Below are 20,535 nucleotides of genomic sequence, written 5' to 3'. Positions count from 1 at the left end.
TTGACTCCTTTCTATATAGGGTACATATATGTTGATGCAAAGGATTGTTTGGAATCCAGATCATCTGTCTGTATGTGCTGATACTGTGATGCTCCCAGCAACCACTTCAGATTATGAAAAAAAAAGTGTATTATCTTGCTGAAACAAACTGAAAATCCTTTCAAGATCTTTTTCTTTCCTAGCTAAACCATCTACCGTCATAAAACTGGCAAGCTTTAACTGGCATGTCTATAATAGGGGGAACTGTAATCAGTCCTTAATTCCCTACCCAGTCATTGGCCTGCTTTTTTGAGATTGTGGCTTTCACAAAGAAGACACATGCTATGAAAGCTATTTTTACTGGCCTACATCTCTCATAGAACTTTTGGAGTGTAGTCTGAAGGACTGAGAATTGGTAGGATTATGTGCTCTCAGGAGACAGGATCTTTGTGCCAACCTTACATAACTCTATTATACATTTGACAAATAACAACGGCCTTGAAGCCCCACACATGGCCAGACTGTCCCCTGTTCTGTGCTGACAATCCCATTTTGTTATGAAGATGGAAGATAAGGGATATAAAGGAAACATACAGGTTAATTTCCTTTTCCTGTCCCCAAAACCTGATGAAATAAGTATGCAGAGATGCTTATTTCACAAACACAGGAAATCTGGATTCTCACAATTATATTTCCTGTGCTTGCTCCTTAAAAAATAAGGTCTGGGCTCCAAAGATAGGACTGTGGTTTTGCTGCTCTAGAGCATGGGGAGGGGGAGGAGAAGGTACAGAGAAGGAGATACTATGATCTATGGGCTTGTCCAATCACCAGTATACTGAGCATATTCTAGTCTTAAATGGATAGAACACTGGACCTGGAGTTAGGAAGATCTGAGTTCAAGTCTGACCTCATAACTTACTAACTCTGTGAACTTGGGCAAGTCACTTTAACTGCCATTTGTCCCGGTTTCCTCAACTGTAAAATGGGGGTAATAATAGCACCTCCTTCTCACAACTGCTTTGAGGATCAAATGAGCCCTTACCACAGTGCCTGGCACAATAGTAGGTACTTAAGCTTAAGTTTATTTTTATAGTATATTATAGTATTATAATATAATATTTATATAGTATAGTATAGTATTTATGATATTTTATTATATTGGCATAGCCTAGGCATGAGCACTGAATATTCCCCCAGCTATTTAAGTTGTTCTTTATTTTTTATTTAGTATTTTATTTTTTTCCAATCATATGTAAAAACAATTTTAACATTCTTTTTTCAAATTTTGAGTTCCAAATTCTCTCCTTCCCTTCCTCATTGAGAAGGCAAGCAATTTGACATAGCTTATACATGTATAGTCATGCAAAACACATTTCCATGTAAGTCATGGTATGAAAGAAAACACAGACCAAAAAAAAAAACTCGCAAGAAAAAAAAAGAATTAAATTTAAATGCTTATTTCTTTCCTTCGTTCCCTTTGAAGGCCGCCTACAAAGACATCCATGGATTACCCAAACACAATAATTCACTACTTGACATAAGTCATTCTATAAAGCAAGGGTCTCTGATCAAGAACTCCAAAGATCTGAATGTATTTAAAACCCTAAGGATCTGTCATTCATAATCTCTGATTTCTTCCTCTTTGAGTTCTACCACAAAATTCCTCTGTTCCTATTCCAGGACTGCTGAGCATCATAGAAAAAAACCACAAAATTAATTCCATTTAACCTCCATAATTTAATTAGAAAACATATAAATGCCTACTATGTGCAAGGCACCATGTTCAGCATTGGAAAAACAAGGACAAAAATGAAACAGTCCCTACCTTCAAGAAGTTTATATTATATGGGTGAGATACAACTTGTCTACAAGTAAGAAATACAAAGTAATTTCAAGGGGACAAGATGGTTTATGACTGAAGTGATCAAGAAAAAAATTGTGTAGAAAGTTGTGTCTGATCTGTGTTTTGAAAGAAGAGGGGGATTCCATAAGACAGAGGTGAAGAGTAAGTACATTCTAGAAATGCAGAACCACTAGGCCACTTTGGATAGAAAGGAGAGTAATAGGTGGATGTCATATCATGCAAGGCTTTACATACCTCATTGACAAGTTTACATTTTATGCTAGAGGCCCTAGGGAGCCAGTGAAGACTTTTGAGTAGGAGCATGATACAAACAGATCTGTGTTTTAAGGATATCAACCTGGATACTTTGTGGAGGATGAATTTATAAGGTGATGGGCTGGAGATAGGGAGACCAATTAGAAGGCTCTTGCAATATTCTCAGAAAGTTGTGATGATGGCATGAACTACTATAGAGCTTATGTGAATGGAAAGGAGGAGATAGAGGCAAGAGATGGTGTTGAAGTAGAATTAACATGGTTCCTACAGTTGATTGGATATGAGGCTTGAATAAAAAGGAAGAGGCAGGAATGACCAAGAAACCTGGGTGACTGGGAAAATGGTGGTATTAACAACAGAAATTCTGAAATTTGAGGAAGAAATGGTTTGGGGGCATAATGTAATGGATTCCATGTTAGACCATTTCAGTTGGAGATGCCAGCTGGAGATCCAGCTGGAAATGTCCACCAGGCAGTTGGAAATGCAAAATTGGAGTTTGGGAGAGAAATTAGAGCTGGATACATAAATTTAGAAATTGTGTGTATAGAGAACACACTTGAGTCCATGGAAACTGATGAGATCATCACCAAAGGAAGAGTGTAGAAAAGAGATCAACTCCTGGAACAAAGCCATAGTGGGTGTCCAAACTTAGAAGGATAGAGACATGGGGAAGAAAGCAAAAACCAGGGCATAGAAGTCAAGGGAGAAATAGTAAAGGAGGAGAGGGTATTTGACAATATCCAAAGCCATAGAGAGTTCAAAGAGAATAGGGACTGAGAAAAGGCCACACTGTTTATCAGTTTAAAATCATTGGTAACCTAGGAGAGAGCCTTTGCATTTTAATAGAGAATCAGAAATCAGATCACAAGAAATTTAGAAGAGAATGGGAGGTGAGAAAATGGAGCGCAATGGATGTAATAGACCTCTAAGGCAGCTAGGTGGCACAGCAGACAGAGTTCAGGACTTTGAGTCAGGAAGACTTGAGTTGAAATCTGACTTCAGACACTTGCTAGCCATGTGACACTGGATTATTTAACCTCTACCTCAGTGTTTTCATCTGTAAAATGGGAATAATAATGGTACCTCTCTCACAAGTTGCTGTGAAGATAAAATGAGATGTTTGTAAAGTGCTTTGCAAACCTTAAACTACTCTATAAATGCTACCTTTTTTTTTAATCTCTTTAGGAAATTAGATAAAAGGGGGAGGAAGATTTGAGATAATAGCTCAAGAATATGGCAGGATACCATAAAGGATCAAATAAAGGGTTTCTTTGGGTTTTTTTTTAAGGATGTGGAAGTCTTGGTCATGTTTGTAGGAACAAAATAGGAGCTGGTGGATCTGGATAAATTGAAGATTAGAGAGAATGATCAAGGGGTCAAGATTCCAAAGGGGTTGGGAATAAGATTGCAAGTTAGTTAGCTGTGGGAACTCCTACATTGACCTTTTCACTAGAGATAAGAACAAAAGAGGAGAGAACAGAGATGATAAAGAGGGGTTTTAAGGTATAGAGTACAGGGAAAGAAGGAGCTCGCCACTGATGACCAATATTTTCTCAATAAAGAAGAAGGCAAAGTAATTTCTTAAGAAGGAGGTGGGAGTGTTTTAAAACAGAGAGAGTTCAGGGCGGGTAGGTGGCTCAGTGGATACAGCACTGGCCCTTGGAGTCAGGAGGACCTGAGTTCAAATCTGACCTCAGATACATAATAAATATTTCCTAGCTGTGTGACTCTGGACAAGTCACTTAATCCCAATTGCCTCACTAAAAAAAAGAAAAGAAAAGAGAGAGGGTTGGAGTAGCCTCTGAAGAAAAGATAGTGTCAATCAGAGATGAATTAACATGTATCACTGAAAGGCTAGGTGAGATTAGATTATGTAAATTTGTAGTGAATCCAGTTGTTACACAGTTGTGTGACTTTCTCCAGGAATGATGAGCAGCATCTAAGTAGGAATAGGAAGATAGATGGTTGGGACAATCCTTGGAGTTTGGTTTGGTGAAGTATGACTGGTGATACAATAATCGAGCCAGGTATTTAAATGTAGCTGATCAATTAGGCAACCATAGGGTTAAGAAACAAAAGGAATACAAAAAGTTAAGACAAAGCATAAATGATGCACTGGGAGAAGAGAGAGGAGTGAGAGGATTGGAATTCACAGTGAAGGCAAAAAATAGGATACTATAGAGCCCTGGGCCTAGAGTCAATGGGGATAATAATACCACCTACCTCCCAGGGTTATTGTGAAGATCAAACAAAACAATATTTGTAAAGTGCTTAAGCACAGTGCCAGGCACATAGTAGGTGCTTAATACATGCTTATTCCCTGTATGGCTATATATCTACATCTATATAATATGCAAAATATAATATGTTTGGTTTGTTTTTCTTTTTTGGTGAGGCAATCAGGGTTAAGTGACTTGCCCAGGGTCACACAGCTAGTGAGCATCATGTGTCTGAGGTCGGATTTGAACTCAGGTCCTCCTGACTCCAGGGCCAGTGCTCTATCCACTTCACCCCTAGCTGTCCCCATAATATAATATGTTTAAGGAGATAGGAGAGGGAGTAGATTTTTAGTCCAGAAAACATTGACTCTTAAACATGGAGAAAAGAGGATTAGGAACTGGGAATTTGTCCACCATATGACAGAGGATAATTACCTGATATATACTACCCATAGTCCATAGTCAATGGAGTTTTTCCCTGCCTCTGACTCTCAAAGGACTTGGATCTCATAGTTATGAGATGTCAGAAGCTGAAGAAGAATAAGGAAGAATAAGATCTCCAGGGGCTTGGCTGAAGTTAGGATGCAAACTCATCTGAGAATCTAATTCCAAAATACCAGGAGATGAGGCACTCATGCCCAGGAGATTCCCCATAGCAGGCATTCAGCTCCTGTTCTCTGAGTCCTCAGGAGTACCAGCCCCACCACCCATCCTTCTGCCCCTGCTTCCATTTACTAAGCCTTGACTTCTGACATAATTTAGTCCTCTCAAGAGCAATCCAGCTCCTTCCCCCAGGGTCTAAAGGCCAAGGCCTGAGATGGTTTCGAGTCACCTTCAAAATAAGAGTTCTGCTGCAATGAATCCATGGTACACAACCTCAGCTGGACCTTCAATAATTCTTCTACTTTGTTTTTTATCTCTTCCAAACTTTTTGTTCTCTCTTCTCATCATACCTCCTTTCTTCCCCACCCCACCCACTGCTGCATCCCCCCCCCCCACACCTGACCTCCTATTTCAATAAGACAATTAAAGCTATCTGGTATAAGCTTTCTCAGCTCCTCTCTTTCAGCCCTCATAACTCCTCAATAATTATATTTCCTCCTCCTTTTTATTAACCACAGGAGAGGTAACCTAATTCTAATTAAGGCTAATCCCTTAACCTATGAAGCTGATCTCATTCCCCATCCCCTCAAGGACCCTACTTCAGAAGTCATATTTTTTTCTCCTACCTCTATTATTAGCTATTTCAGTTATGTCCAATTCTTTGTGAACCCATTTGGGGTTTTCTTGGCAAAAATCCTGTAGTGGGTTGCAATCTCCTTCTCCAGCTCATTTTATAGATGACAAACTGAGGCAAACAGGGTTAAGTGTCTTGCCCAGGGTCATACAGCTAGTAAGTGTCTAAGGTGGCATTTGAACTCAAGTCTTCCTGACTCAAAGTCCTGAGTTCTGTCTGCTGTGCCACCTAGCTACCCTAGAGGGCTATTACATCCATTGCCTCCATTTTCTCACTTCCAACTCTTCTAAATTTCTTGTGATCTGATTTCTGAGTCTGTTCAAATGCAAATGCTCTCTCCAAGATCACCCATGATTTTAAACTGCTAAACACAGTGGCCCAGGTGTCAGGTCTTCCTGACTTCAGGCCCAGCATTCTAACCACTGTGCTGCATAGGCTGCCCTCCATACCTCTATTACATCTCCTTTAACACTGGCTCCTTCCCATCTGACCATAGACATTTTCAGATCTTTTTAATTCCCTCAGAATCTTCCCTTGACCCCTCTGTACCATTTATTGACTGTCCCATATGTCTTCTCCCCTTCACTGCTACCTTCCTGAAATAAATTGACTACATCCAGTGACTCCACTTTCTCACTACTCTCTCTCCTTGACCCCTTGCAATGAATTTGCACACCTACCAGTCTACTGGAACTCCTTAAAGGTCACCAAATATCTTTACCAAATCTAATGCCCTTGCTTCAGTCTTTATTCTTCTCAAACTCTCTTCAGCCTTTGACACTATTGCTCACTCCCTCCTGCTGGATGGAGATACCATATTCTCCTTGTTCTTCTATCTCTCTAACCATATTTGCTCTACACTGTATTCTCTGTTGACATTTCATTCTCTTCTTAATCCCCTAATACAGGTGTTCTTCAAGAGTCTGACCTGGGCCCTTTCCCCTCTTCTTTTTACAGGTTTGTAGGGAATGTCATTCACTACTTCAGCTTCAACTGTTACCATGAACTCTCAGCCTGGGCCTCTCATTCAAGTTCCACACCTGAAAATGATTGCTTCCTAGACATCTTGTCCCAGACCAAAGATCAGCAACTGTGGCCTGTGGGACAAATCCAGATGAGTACATGTTTTTGTATGGCCCACAAGTTAAGAATGGTGTTTACATTTTATGTACAAACAAAAACTAACACAGATTTGACCTGCAGGCTACCCCCTGACCTTGCTTCCTCCCCAACACTTCAAACTAAAAATGTCTCAAAGAGAGGTTATTACATTTTCCTCTAGTCCTGTTTTTCATTCTGACTTCACACTTTCTCTATATAGTACCTGGGATCATTCACCTTTTCTCTCATGTTCATAACCTTAGGTTTATTTTTTATTCCTCCCTCCTTCAATTCGACTTTTCATATCCAACCAGTTGCTAATCTTATTGATTCTAATTCTATAACAACCCTCACACCCATCCTCTCCTCTCTGTTCCTGTTGCAACTACTTTCTTAAAAACACCCTTATTTATACCTACCTGGACCATTGCAAAAGATGCCTGGAAAATCTTTTCACCTCCACTCTCATCCCCTTCTAATACATCCTTTATATTGCAATAAAATAATCTTTTATCTCTAAAGAGTTGGTGGCGTCACTTACCTGCTCAAGAATCTTCAATGGTTTCCTATCACCTAACAAGTAAAGTGGAAACTCTTTGTTCGACATTCAAATCCCTCCACAATCTGACCCAAGCCTATCCACCTTTCCATCCTTGCCTCATATAATTTCTCATAATACACACTCTAGTCAAACAACCATTCTCTGCCTCTCCCTTCCAGACCTTTCCTCTCCCCTCAGACCATGATTTCATGCTTAATGACTTTGCTCATGTCATTCCCTATGTCTGGAATTCCTTCCTTCTCCATTTTTTTCTGTTGAATTTCTGCCCTTTAAAGACCCGCAAAAATGCCATCTCCCCTTCTGTTCCCAATCAATAGCAAAATTCTCCCTCAGTCTTTCCTTATCACTTATTTTTTTATTTTGTTGTTGTTTGTCCTTCATTCTTTTTTTATTAATTAATTAATTAATTTTTAGTTTTCAACATTCACTTCCACAAGATTTTGAGTTCCAAATTTTCTCCCCATCTCATCCCTCCCCTCACCCCAAGATGGCATGCATTCTGAATACCGCTTCCCCTAATCTGCCCTCCCTTCTATCACTCCTCTTCTCTTATCGCCTTCCCCTTCTATTTTTCCTGTAGGGCAGGATAGATTTCTATACCCCATTGTCTGTATATCTTATTTCCCAGTTGCATGCTTATCACTTATTTTTATAACCTTCTAATGCAGTTATCATGTAATTGTATTATTATAGCTTTCTGTATTGGTATTCTATCCTGGTACTAGGCTGTTAACATCATAAGAGAAGGGACATGTCTTGTCTAAATGCTGTATCCATGCCTCCTCCTCTCAGTGTCTAGCATAGGCTTCTGCACACATTTTGGGGTTATTCACTTATTTCAGTTATATCTGATTCTTCATGACCCCATTTGGGGTTTTCTTATCAAAGATAACTGGAGTAGTTTGTCATTTCCTTCTCCAGCTCATTTTACAGATGAGGAAACTGAGGCATACAATGTTAAGTGACTTGCTCAGAGTCACACAGCTAGTAAGTGTCTGAGGCCAAATTTGAACTTAGGAAGATGAATCTTCCTGACTCTAGGCCCTGCACTCTATCCACCATGCCACCTAGCTGCCCCCTGCATACATTGGGTACTTATTAAATGTTTGCTGTTGTTGTTGTTGTTGTTTCTTTTCAAAAGTAAGCTAAGTTTTATTATCAGGTTCTGGGGGCTGTAATTCATGTATGGCCCCTCATTCATTACAGAATGAAGAGGCAAGCAAGCACTTCTCTATGAAGCAGACTATCAGTCTGGTAGAGGCTAGCAGAAGCTTAGAATACAGGACACTCAATAACCCACTCCCACAAGCAAACTGAGGTGTTTTGTTTTGTTTGGAAAATGTATAAATATTTTTTCACTCTCCCATCATTACCAGGGCTATGATAAAAGAGGATGGGATGCAGATTAGTAAAGGGTTTTATTAATATTCTGATTTGGGACTGAGGTAGTACTAACCAATGCAACTGAAAAAATTAATGAACAACAAAGCTGAGGAACTACATTCCTTTTCCATGGAATATTTAGAAGCTCAAGTCATCCTAAACCTGGGTCTCCATGGAGAAGTGGCTTTTTGGGTGGAGTCAGGATTCCCAAGTTAACAGTGAAATCATAGAACCTATCAGAAAACCAAGGCTCAACATCTACATCCATCCTCAGTATTATGCCTTCTACCCCATTCTCACACAGAGGCAAATAAATAATAAAGGAAAAGAAAGCTAACATATGAGGTGTTTTTTTTTAACGCAATTATAGATTTTGAAGGAGTCTTCATTTCAAGCCTGTCCGGATAAAGTTAGTCCCAGGCCCCTGACTACAAAAGAAAATTCAACACTTTGGACAAAGGATGAACCTCTCTTCCGTCCTTTCTAAAATTGTAACTAGTGATCTAGAATGGTTTCTATCCTGCTGTGCTAAAGGGAGCCCTCAGTTGGACACCCTGGGGCCCTCGACCTCTCTGGTTCTGCTACATACATCCTAAGGTACCTTAAGCAAGTCACTAAATCATCCTGGGCATCAGTTTTCTCATCTGAAAAGTGAGGGTTTGGACTAGATGACTTCTAAAGTACTTTTTGGCTCTTAATCCATGATCTGTGCCTTTCTGCAGTATGCCTAAATTCCATTATCATTTCACTGTTCAATCTAAGGGTCCCTGAAGACTAGCTTTATACACTATATATAATATGATCTAAAAAGACATCATATGCCCTTGCTTTTCCCATGGACACACTGAAAAATGATCAGTGCTGCCCAGTCTCTCCAGGGAGGCACTGTAGCTTAAGGAAAATGATCCATATTGTCTATCCATAATCCATGTATACCACTTGAAACAATTCAAATGCACAAAGAACAGCTAGGAAACACAGTCAGAGAAACTAAAGCAGCTTCTTCATCCCAGAGACTGAGCCCATTCCCTCCACAGGCTTTTTATAACCTTTAGGATTTTCCTGGAGGAACTCAGCAACAGGAGGGCTCTTCTTAAACCCTGCTCAGGAAATTCAAAGGCAATTGGAATTTATATCATTGGCTCTTTGACCCTACATTCTCCTTCTTTCCCCACCCCCAGCAAAGATCAAAAGACCCTGTTTAACTGCAGTCTAAGCAATCAATATTTGGCTAATTTCCTTACTCTCCCTAGTCCCTTCTAGAGAAGCCTGGGTCCAGGTCTGTTGATCCAGATGCCCAGCTGGAGGCAGCAGCCAGAAACCCAGGATTTGCTTATTTAATGCCTGACTTGTTCATCCTTCTGAAAACATCACCTCGTGATGTCCCCATTGATCCCACCAGAGTGAAGCACTCATAGCTGAGGCTTTTGTGGACTGTGAAATTAAATGAGCAGTTTAGTGACAAAGCAAACAAAATTAATCAATGGAGGAAAAACAACATCAGAGAGCATGTGGCAATGTGGCTGCATTCAAAGGTTGCTCGCAGTCTCTTCTGCCACAGATGCTGCACATATTGCAGATAACTGCACTAATGAGTTACTCTAGGCAGGGCATGAGCAAAGGTATTGGGGCTTGGACACCTGGGAAGACACATTGGAAGCAAACTTCAATAAATTCTGAATTTAGTCCAGCCAGCTAAGCCAGGCAAAGGGTCTAGAAAAAACACCTAATCCATTTGGGTAAGGAAACAATGCTTTCTATTTATCTCATATTTTTCTTCTTCAGACTACTTTTCAGACAACATCCAATATATCCTTCTAGTCTAACCTCTGGGTAAGCAGCCACCGTTGCACAGTAAAGAAAGTTTCTGCAGCTATCTGGCTGGAACATCTTCCCTGAGACGGCCATTCATGTGTAAAGGATGTACATGAATCAGGAAACAAGTAAACTACCATGTATCAGTAAGACACATAGGGACTACTCCACACCTAGGTTTTTCCCCAAAAAAAGTTTTATGTACCCTCATAAATCTGAAAGAGATCAAGGGATGAGTAAATATTAAAGAATTGTAGTAGGTACACCCAGACATTGTCCTGGGTCCTCATTGGTGAAAACTTTAGGCAGTGATGGTGTCTCCCTTTATAAGGGGTAAAGTACTGCATTGTTGAAACAATCTTTGGCACTCCCAGTAATTTCTTAACAAGGTGTGAGATTTCCTCTGACAAGATTAACTCCTTTATAATTTGTGAATTCCTTGTCTGGTCCTAGTTTATGCATTAAGAGTACATTGAGGGTGCTTAATTGTTTGGCACCTGGTGTCAGGAAGACTTGAGTTCAAATCCAGCCTCAGACTCCTTTTAGCTTTATGGCCCTGGAAAAGTAACTTGACACTTGTCTGCCTCATCTTCCTCATCTGTAAAATGGGGATAATAATAGCACCTGTCTCCCAGGGTTGCTGTGAGTTTAAAATGAGAGAATGCTTCTAAAGCACTTTGCAAACATTAAAGTACTATATGTCAGTACTAGCTATTGATCGATATTCAGCTCATTCATAGGCTTGAATTGAACTCTCAGACTCAACTCTTAAAATACATTTGGATATACATAGACTCAGTTCCCTGGAGGGCAGTCTGAAGAGCCATGTGACTCTCCAAGGTACTAATGCTCCAGAAAACCATGTGTAGTAGAGGAGTTCCTGAACCACTAGAAAAATTCCTAGGACAAGTTTCTAGGACCCAGCAAGGGAAATCATGGCCAAGCAGGAGGCAATGCTAAGGAACAGCAGGAGACTTTGGTACTGTGAATTATGTGGATTGTGTAGGTCTGGGGAAAGGGAATGACCATCTATAGAGGTGAGCACTTTCAGCATCTGAAGAGGAAAGGTTTGTTCTCATTAAAGGGGAGGGTTTCTTGACTCTAGCTCCCCCAATCACTTTCCATTTGCTGTAGGAGAGGTTCAACCTTAGGGTGGTATTCTAAGCCTAGAAGACCGTACAGGCCCTTGAGGAAGTAAAGACTCACTACAGAGGGAAGAAGAGTCATCTTAACTCTTTGTGGGGTCGAGTATTAGTCTTCTGCGTTTAGTCAGGTTGAATAAAGCCTGTGTGGTAGTTCCTATTTTGTTTACCCGAGTTGTAGAGAATCAGACGTAAGCCATATTCTGCTGTTCTCAGGGAAAACCCTGGCTGTGGCCTTGAGTCAAAGAGAGTGAGTACACTCAGTAGGGCTCGCCCCAAATTGAAACCAATCCATGTCAATCCAGAACTTTGATTCTGAGCTAGTCAAAATTCATTTGTTAATCACCTTCTGTGTTCCAGGCATTCTACTAAGTGGTCAGGGTACAAAGAAAGGCAAAAAACTGGACCCTGCTCTCAAGGACTTCATGGTCTGGGCTAGGTTTACATAATCAATTGTAGGTCTATATTGTATCTTTAAATAGGAATGTATATCAATCTGTTTTAAGCTTGCCCTGCATGAACCCTAAGCTTGAACCCTAGTATATAGGATATTCTGCTAGATTACTGCATGTAACAGTTCAGGACCAAAGTTAGATCTGAAAGAAGACTAGTGTGAGACTAAGAAAACCAGGCCTCAGCAATAAGATCAGAAAGAAATGATGTCTCCACAGAGCAGGGGTCTGTATCCTGCATTATTCCTGCATGGTCAACTGTTAGAGAAATGAAAAGGGAAAGTGACCTTTCAAAGGTCATCCTGAAAGGCTTTGTTAGGGTTCCAATTTGGTTCCTTATTTAGAAGCCTGACCTGCAATACTTCTACAAGAACAACCAAGGGAAATCTTGACATAAGATGGATTGTCACTTTGAAATCCTGAGTAGTAAAGTAAGATTTCATTTTGTTTGCCTAATTTAGAATTTTAAAGAGACGGTTACCATTTTTTTCTCTCTAGGCCTTCCACTGCTCCCCTCCTTATCCCACCTCCAACTCTTTGGAAGTCAAATGCTTCTTTCATTTGGCTTATCTACTCCAACCGGAAGGTTTTCGTTAGCTGATTTGTCAATGAATAATTTTGCATTTTTCCTCTTGCCATCTGGCAGCATTATCACTCTAATGAATTGCCCTGGGTTGCACTTTTTTATTTTTCAAATGTGACTTTGAGTTGAATTGTGCAGTATTCATAAATGCGGAATGCAGACTGATGCAATTATAATCAACAAAAGCCTCAACGCTGCCTAGAAGATGGTGACTTGGCTATGTCTCTCACTTTCATGGCCTGATAGCAATTTGAAAGGTACTTGATTATTTTTGGAAAGAGTGTTTTGCATGCACACTTACATCATCTTGATAATTTTTAATGTCTGAACCTTTCATTTCCCCCAATTCTTTGCATTTGAAATAGCAAAACTATTTGTTTCCAGACTTCTAATGGAAATCTTTTCTTAAAAATCATTTTCAGGGTAGAAAGGAAGTGTGGCATAGCAGGGTGACTGTTTTATGCTATGCTTAGAGCTTTGGTTTCATCATTCTCCCCTTGGACCACCCTCAGTGCTGCCATCCCTGGGACTATAAATTATTGAATGTCTGTGGTTGATTAGTACAGGAGGTTGGAGATCGAGCTAATGGAACCAAGGTCACAAAGCCTGTCCCTGATAAGGGCTAATTAACTTTTCTCTGTTCAGTGGCCCCAGTTTGTACTTCTAATCCTCTTTGACCACTCTGAAAATAAAGTGATGTTTTTGCTCAAAGTGAGAGTGTGTGGACACATTATTGTAACTCATTCCTTCAACTAGACAGTGGCTTGAACTCTAAGTATGTAGGATAATATGCTAGATCACTATGCACAACAGCTCAGGACCACAGAGTTGGTCCTAAAAGAAGACCAATGTGAGACTAAGAAAACCAGGCCTTAGCAATAAGACCAGGAAGAAATAATGTCTCCAAAGAGCAGGGGTCCTTAGCCTTTTTTGTATCCTGGACCTCTTTGACAATCTGATGAACTATGAACCCCTTCTCAGCATAATGTTTTTAAATGCATAAAATAAAACACATAGGATTGCAAAGGAACTGATTACATTGAAATACAGTTCTAAAAAAGTCTTTCTAAACAAATTCATGAACCCCAGGTTAAGAATTTTTGCCATAGAACAAAGTTCTATGGCACAGTTCCTTCTTGTCCCAAGAGAGGATCATCTCCAAACTCCCCAGAGCCCAAGAAAGGAGAGAACCCAGCAGCTCACCAGGCGTTGCACTGGACACAGTTGGCCACTGCTGATCAGGCCCTCCTGGCCCTGCCCGCAGGATGCCGGCTTCCTCCAGGTGCACAGAGCTGAGGAAACACACACACATACAGTATTTAGATAATTACCTTCAAGATCCTCCTCTTCATTTAGAAGTCTTTCCAAAGCATTGGGGCAGTACTGCAGCTAATAGGTTCTCCTCATGCCCAACCTGAAGCAATTGTCATGCAACTATTCTGCATGAGATGCAGGATCAGGGCTGGTTTATCTACTTCTTTTACAACATCTTTGCCAGAGCTATTCATCTAATAAAAACATTACCTTTACAGAAGTTTGTATTTTCGTTAATGCTATGTGACCCATTAATCCTGTTAAAAAGAAAATACTAGAGCTGGCCATGGTGGTGCACACCTATAATCTGAGCTACTGGGAGGTTGACACTGGTGGGTCTATTGAGCTCAGGATTCTCAGCTGCAGTGGGCTATGTCAGTGGGGTGTCCACACTAAGTTCGGTATTAACATGGCAAGTACCAGGTGAGTGGGGTTGTATAGCCAGCAAGTTGCTTAAGGAGAGGTGAACTGACCTAGTTCAGAAACAGAGCAGGTCAAAGTCCCCATGCTTATCACAGTGGGACCCACCTTATGGGTCCTAGCACTTCCAGTCTGAGTGAGATAGATAACCCATTCTTAAAAAATAAATAGATAAAAAAGGAAAAGGAAAGACACCAGAGTGTTAATGCCACTATAATGTCTTAATTCTGATTTAGACAAGGAAAACTACTTCCTAGTAGCTTCAGGTTGGTTTCCCCCATCCAGGATTCTACAACAAATATTGACTTTTGTTAATATAACTATTTCCAGGTCCCTATGGAATTATGCTAATTCGGTCACCAAATCAGCTCTCACCTGGACCATCTGATTTTCTCCTATTAGATCTCTCATATGCACATGCCACCTCTCCTTTTTCTCCAGTATATGGAGCTGATTTTGCTACACTTAATGGCAACCCACTACCAGTCCCTACAATTCCTAACCCAAGAGAACAGAAAACAAGAGAAAAGGAATAAGCCAAAGGACAGGAAGAACCTTGGTCAAAAGTGTTTCCTTCCCCCAGTTAGAAGCCAAATGGTGGCAGAGACATAAGGGACACCTCTTTTTTTCTTTAAAGCTAACAAATTACAAAGAAGACCTTTCCGAGGTGTCTGAATTAAAATGTACTATACACTTAGGGTTCAGTGACTGAAAAAGTCAAATAGGAATTTATAAAATCTGAAGTCAAGATTCCTTGCCAATTCTCACCACTATAATCACTTAGAAAGAATTCCCAGTTTCCCCTTCTCTATCCCACAAGATCAGCATCTCTTCCTTGCTCCAAATATCACTAGCCTCCAAGAATAATTAGAGGTCTCCAGTGGCACATACTATAGCAGCCCTATGTCTAGTTAGAGGATGGTAACTCTAAAACTTACCCTGTGCTAAGTCATCCTGAGAAATTATGCTAAGGCCTCATTTAGCCAAGGACAACTTTTTAGTGTAAAATCCTTTTTTATTATATACTTAACAAACTTTAAAACATTTCAATATATAAGAAGCACAGAAAAGAAGATTTTATATGAAACTGTTAACTTCTGTTACATACAGTTTTTAAGTGTATATTAAATGTAACATAGTATTAACAAAACTTCTCTGAATATCTGTGTCTCCTTTGGCATTTCCTCCTGCTATGTTCTGTGAATTTTTAAAACATTTCATTGATGTTTTTCTCTTTTTTGTGTGTTTTCGCTACCCCTAAATGCCTCCCCTACCCCCAAACAGAAACCATCCCTTATTATAAAATGTTAATTAAAACAAATCAACACATTGGCTATATCTGAAAATGCATGTCTCATTCTGCACCTCAGAACATTACCTCTCTTCCAAGATAACTTCCCAGAAAGGGATCCATACAATTTTTTAAAGATGAAAGGTCCAAGAGGGTAGATAACCATTTAAAAATAATCCCATTTAGGTGAGAAAGGATTATACTGAGAAAAGGAGAAAGGGAGAGGTAGAATGGGGTAAATTATCTCACATGAAATAGACAAGAAAAGGCTTTTACAGTGGAGGGGAAATGGGGGAAGGTGAGAGGGAATGAGTGAATCTTATTCTCATCGGATTTGGCTTAAGGAGAGAATAACAAACTTACTCAATTGGGTATGGAAATCTATCTTACCCTACAGAAAATGGGGGAGAGAGGGGACAAGAGAGCAGGAGAATGATAGAGGGGAGAGCAGATTGGGGGAGAGAGAAATCAGAAGCAAACACTTCTAGAGAGGGACAGAGTCAAAAGAGAGAATAGAATAAATGGGGGGCAGGAGAGGATGAAGGGAAATATACCTAGTTTTTCACAACATGACTACTATGGAAGTGTTTTGCATGACTACACATGTATAAACTGTATTGAGTTGCATGCCTTCTCAACGAGTGTGGGTGGGAAAGGAGGGGAGAAAATTTGGAAACCAAAATTTTAAAAACAAAAGATAAAAAAAAATGTTTTCACATGCAACTGGGAAATAAGATATACAGGAAATGGGGTATAGAAATCTATCCTGCCCTACAGGAAAATTGAACGGGAAGGGGATAAGAGAAGGTGGGGGGGAGATAGAAGGGAGGGCAGATTAGGGGTATTCAGAATGCATGCTATTTGGGGGGGAGGGACAAGATGGGGAGAAAATTTGGAACTCAAAATATTGTGGAAGTGAATGTTGAAAACTAAAAATAAATTAATTAATTTTTAAAAATTTTTTAAAAAAGAAGGGGAAAAAAGAGAAAATAATCCCATTTAGAGATCACAACTCCAACGCACATTCAACATATTATTCAATAAAGAATCAGTGGGAATTCTTAAGATATTCTTCCTTCAACTTCCATTTCACTCTATATAATACACAGAAGCATGTTACCTCAAATTTGATTCAGGTTACATTTAGCTTTATGGCTTAAGAGAAGGAAAGAAAAGGATTAGGGTTTCAGTATTTTTACATAAATTCAGGACTCATTATTTCTCTAGCATTCTGTGCCTCTCCAGCCAAAGCCATGTTTCCCATGCAATAGAAAGGGAAATATTCCATGAGACGCTATGCACCTTTCCTACATTGCCACACCAAGACCTAGGTGCAGGAGGAGAACATTTCTGTGGGCCTATGGAAAATGGAGAGAAATCTTGCTTCTCCCCAGTGGTCTGGGATCCACAGCAGAGTTTCCAGCCATCTTTTCATGTCAGGCTCAGAATGCTTTCCAGCTTTCTGTCTGACACTGTCCTCATCTTCCTAGGCCCCAGACTGAAGTCTGATCCTAACTGGCTCTGCAGTCAGAAAAAAAGCAAAAATTCCATATTGCTTTTGGCCAAAGGATAAGCCTTACAACAGAATGAGTTACTCTGAGCCACAAAATATTTAATTTTTTTGACATACATTTGCATTAATTTGACAACATCACACACTATAGAGAATGATTAATATTCATTTTTACTTCAAAGGAAAATTCATCTTGATTGATGAAAAACTCAGTGAGGAAACATTTCAGGAGTTTATATTGTCAAGTGTGTGTTTTTAGGGACTCTTACAGACCCTGGAGAACAAAAGACTCCTTAAAGATGCTATCTTTTTCTAACCAGTGATGACTGATTTCTTAGCCTTCTATCTCTCCCTTCTGGCTTCCAAAGAACTTTCAATTCAATGAATTTTTAACTTGTTCCCATTACACTGATAGCAGGTCTGCTCTGAGAATGATAATAATTAATTACTGCCAAGAAGACAAAGTAGGAAGAACAAAATTACTTTTAATTTAGATCCCAAAGAGGTACTCTTGTTCTAGAATAATGTCTGATCCAGATAGATTTGGGGCTCCAGCCACTCCACAAGTCCCAAAATATTCATGCCTTCTATTGAACACTTCTGGAGAGATGGCAAATATGTGGAAGCATCTTATTTATTTGTTCCTATTGATCAATAACAATGGCTGCAGAAACTTGTAGGATAAGGAGGTCAGTAATTAAATTATCTGCCAGAAATGGTTCATCTGTGATGGAAATAAAGAATTACATTGTATTCACCACATAATGTTCCTAGGTCTAAGAGCATCAAGAGCAATTAAAATTTGGGAAGACGGGAGCAGCTAGGTACCGCAGTGGATAGAACAGCGGCCCTGGATTCAGGAGGACCTGATTTCAAATCCGGCCTCAGATATATAACACATACTAGTTGTGTGACCCTGGGCAAGTCACTTAACTCCATTTCCTAGCCAAAAAAAAAATTGGGGAGGATAAAGAAGCAAAGGAAAGTGGAGATCAAAGTTGAGGGGGGGGTGCTAAAAACACTATTCTTCAGGAGCAGAGACTATGAAATTCTTCTCTCCCCCCAAAAGAGATATTATAAATCTTGACTTGTTTCTATGGTAAGCAGTCCACTACAGATTTGTCTTAGGATTCATTGGAGATTGGAACACAGAGATCCTAAGGATCAGAAGGCCAAGGCATCATTTTTAAAAGCTTGCTCATAATCTATACCTCTGGGTTATCCACTCAAAAGAATTCTGCTAAGAGAAAAGGAGTACTTTTTTTTTGAGAAAAGGAGTACTTTGAGATCCTACAAGGTGCTTTCTCATGAGCCAACTCTTGGCAAGAACTCAGCCCTGATCTTAATGTTTCCTGTGATAGGTCAGTACAGGAAGGGGAGAAGATACTTGCATTTCTCTGGCAAGACAACTGAGGTAGCCCAGGCCACGCAGAGACATTTTTTGATTGGGTAGTAAAGGGTTAGAGTAGATTTCAACCAAGGGTGGGAGGGAAAGTACATACCTGTGCATTCCTGCTCTCAGAGAGGCAGAGTAACGCCAGTCAGGGTTGGGTTGTTTTGGCTGCAAAAACAGAAGAGGAATGTTTCTGTTATTTAAACAAAAAACACATGTTCTTAACTAAGCAACAATTTACTAATACTTTACAGAACACTTCCTAACATCCTACATAAAAAAACTCTTGGAAGTTATCTGGCAAATCATTTCATTTGCATCTATAAAACTAAGCCATTGTCTAAACAACATCTTCAGCAGAAGGTTAAGCTGACCCTTTGGTAGTCAAGGGTCAAATGCCAGGTAAAACTGTGAGGGCAATCTATGCATAAGAATCTCCCCCTGAAAATGAACAGAAGCATTCATCATTATAAAACAGTATGGTCACCTGTGAAAATCCTCCCCCTCTCCTCTATGAAAACAGATCTACACCAGATCTCCACAAGGTACAATGGAGGCAGTGGCAGCAAGTGTGCTGCAGTCTGGCTGGACTGCAGAGCGCCGCAATCCACCGTTGGCCTTGCAGACTGCAGCAGGTTTCACAGAGGGTAGATGTGATCAGTCATAACATCAGCATCTGGTACAACCTCAGCTGCTGATTAAAAAGTGGTATCAATAAGAGTGAAACATAAACCATTAATGGCCCACTGGAGAGCTTTGCCTTGCTCTGCTTGATAATCCTTCCCATCAAAGAATATTTACTCGGTCCTATTCTCTGTCTCACTAAGCTACTACTCACTAAATTGCTATTTCATCTTACAAAGAGAGGAAACACAACTTTCAAAGGTGGCTAAGATATAACAGAGAATAGCTTAACTCTAGAGAAAACCCTTCTTATTAATAAGGGGTTTGTGTTGGGCAATGTACAAAAGACTTGTTTTTCTCATCTCCATAAACATGAAATCCTAAGTGGAAGAGGTAAGACTACAATTTGGTTACATAAGGGTTTTATCTTGAGAATCACAGGCTGATTAGAAGCAGCTCAGAAAACACTGAGAATCAAGCTCAGCCTTTTAATCACTACCCCTGTATCATGCCAGAGACAAACCAGAATAACAGGATCACAACAAAGCCATGGGCAAAAAGATAAATGTGTTATATTCAGATGTAGCTATCACTGACCTTGAAATTTGGCATCTCCCTTTTCTATACCTTATCACAATTAATAGGCACAATGCTATCATAAAAGAGGATGACATTAATAAAAATACTTCATTTTCCTAGAGTTCCTTAAATTCAAGAGATGCCAAATATTTTATCAACATTTATATGTACAGTTTCCCAGGGAAGATATATAATGATTCTAAACTCTAGATAGAAAATGGAAAACCCAGAAGTACATCAGAAATTCAACCAAGGTTGCCAACTCAAGGCAGAGATATTGCTATAACTCTGGGCTCTTCCCACCCAAGGTCCTCCAATGTCATCTGTCCATTCAGACAACTGATTCTGGAAACATTACAATCTGCAAATGGCCTTATCTTTACCATGTGGATTTTTGAAAAATGACAATTAAAATTCCCATGTGGCTTACCATTTGAGTACTGTGAAGAACAAATAAAGAACCCTACATTTTCCATCAGTGATCTCACTGAGAGCAGAGGATAAAATGTTTGTAAAGCATTTTAAAAATCTGAAAGTGTGACCAAAATATCTCTTATTAATCATTATCATCCTCATCTCACTCCTCCCCATCAGCAGTACTTGTGTTAGCTTGTCAGCTGTAGGAGCCTTCCTTCCAAAAAGATTCTGACATCTGCTAAGTAAATGCTGCCAATTTCTCCAAGATTAGGTACCACAATTGTGATGAAAATTGCTATAACTTGTTTCTTGGGTTAGAGACATTGACCCCATTTTGCTGAAGAGCTCAATTTTAGCAGAACTGTTTATATCAAACCTCCTTGAAGGCTCAG

General features: G+C 39.8%; 1 protein-coding gene across 6 annotated transcripts in view; it reads right to left on the bottom strand.

Moving 5' to 3' along the window:
* Nucleotides 1–20,535, bottom strand: part of LOC114036550 (protocadherin alpha-C2) — a 181,259-nt gene that overhangs the window by 29,098 nt on the left and 131,626 nt on the right. For all 6 annotated transcript variants that reach the window (XM_027853281.1, XM_027853192.1, XM_027853420.1 and 3 more), the window contains exons 2-3: nt 18,633–18,691; nt 13,796–13,884 (exon numbers count right to left, since the gene is read on the bottom strand). In XM_027853281.1, coding sequence (XP_027709082.1) covers nt 13,796–13,884; nt 18,633–18,691 — 148 coding nt within the window. The remainder of the gene's footprint in view (nt 1–13,795; nt 13,885–18,632; nt 18,692–20,535) is intronic.

Source organism: Vombatus ursinus, unplaced genomic scaffold (assembly GCF_900497805.2).
Source record: "Vombatus ursinus unplaced genomic scaffold, bare-nosed wombat genome assembly UNPS02000481.1, whole genome shotgun sequence".
Classification (NCBI taxonomy): Eukaryota; Metazoa; Chordata; class Mammalia; order Diprotodontia; family Vombatidae; genus Vombatus; species Vombatus ursinus.
Note: the sequence above shows the minus strand (reverse complement) of the source record. Positions and strands in the feature narration are given on the sequence as shown.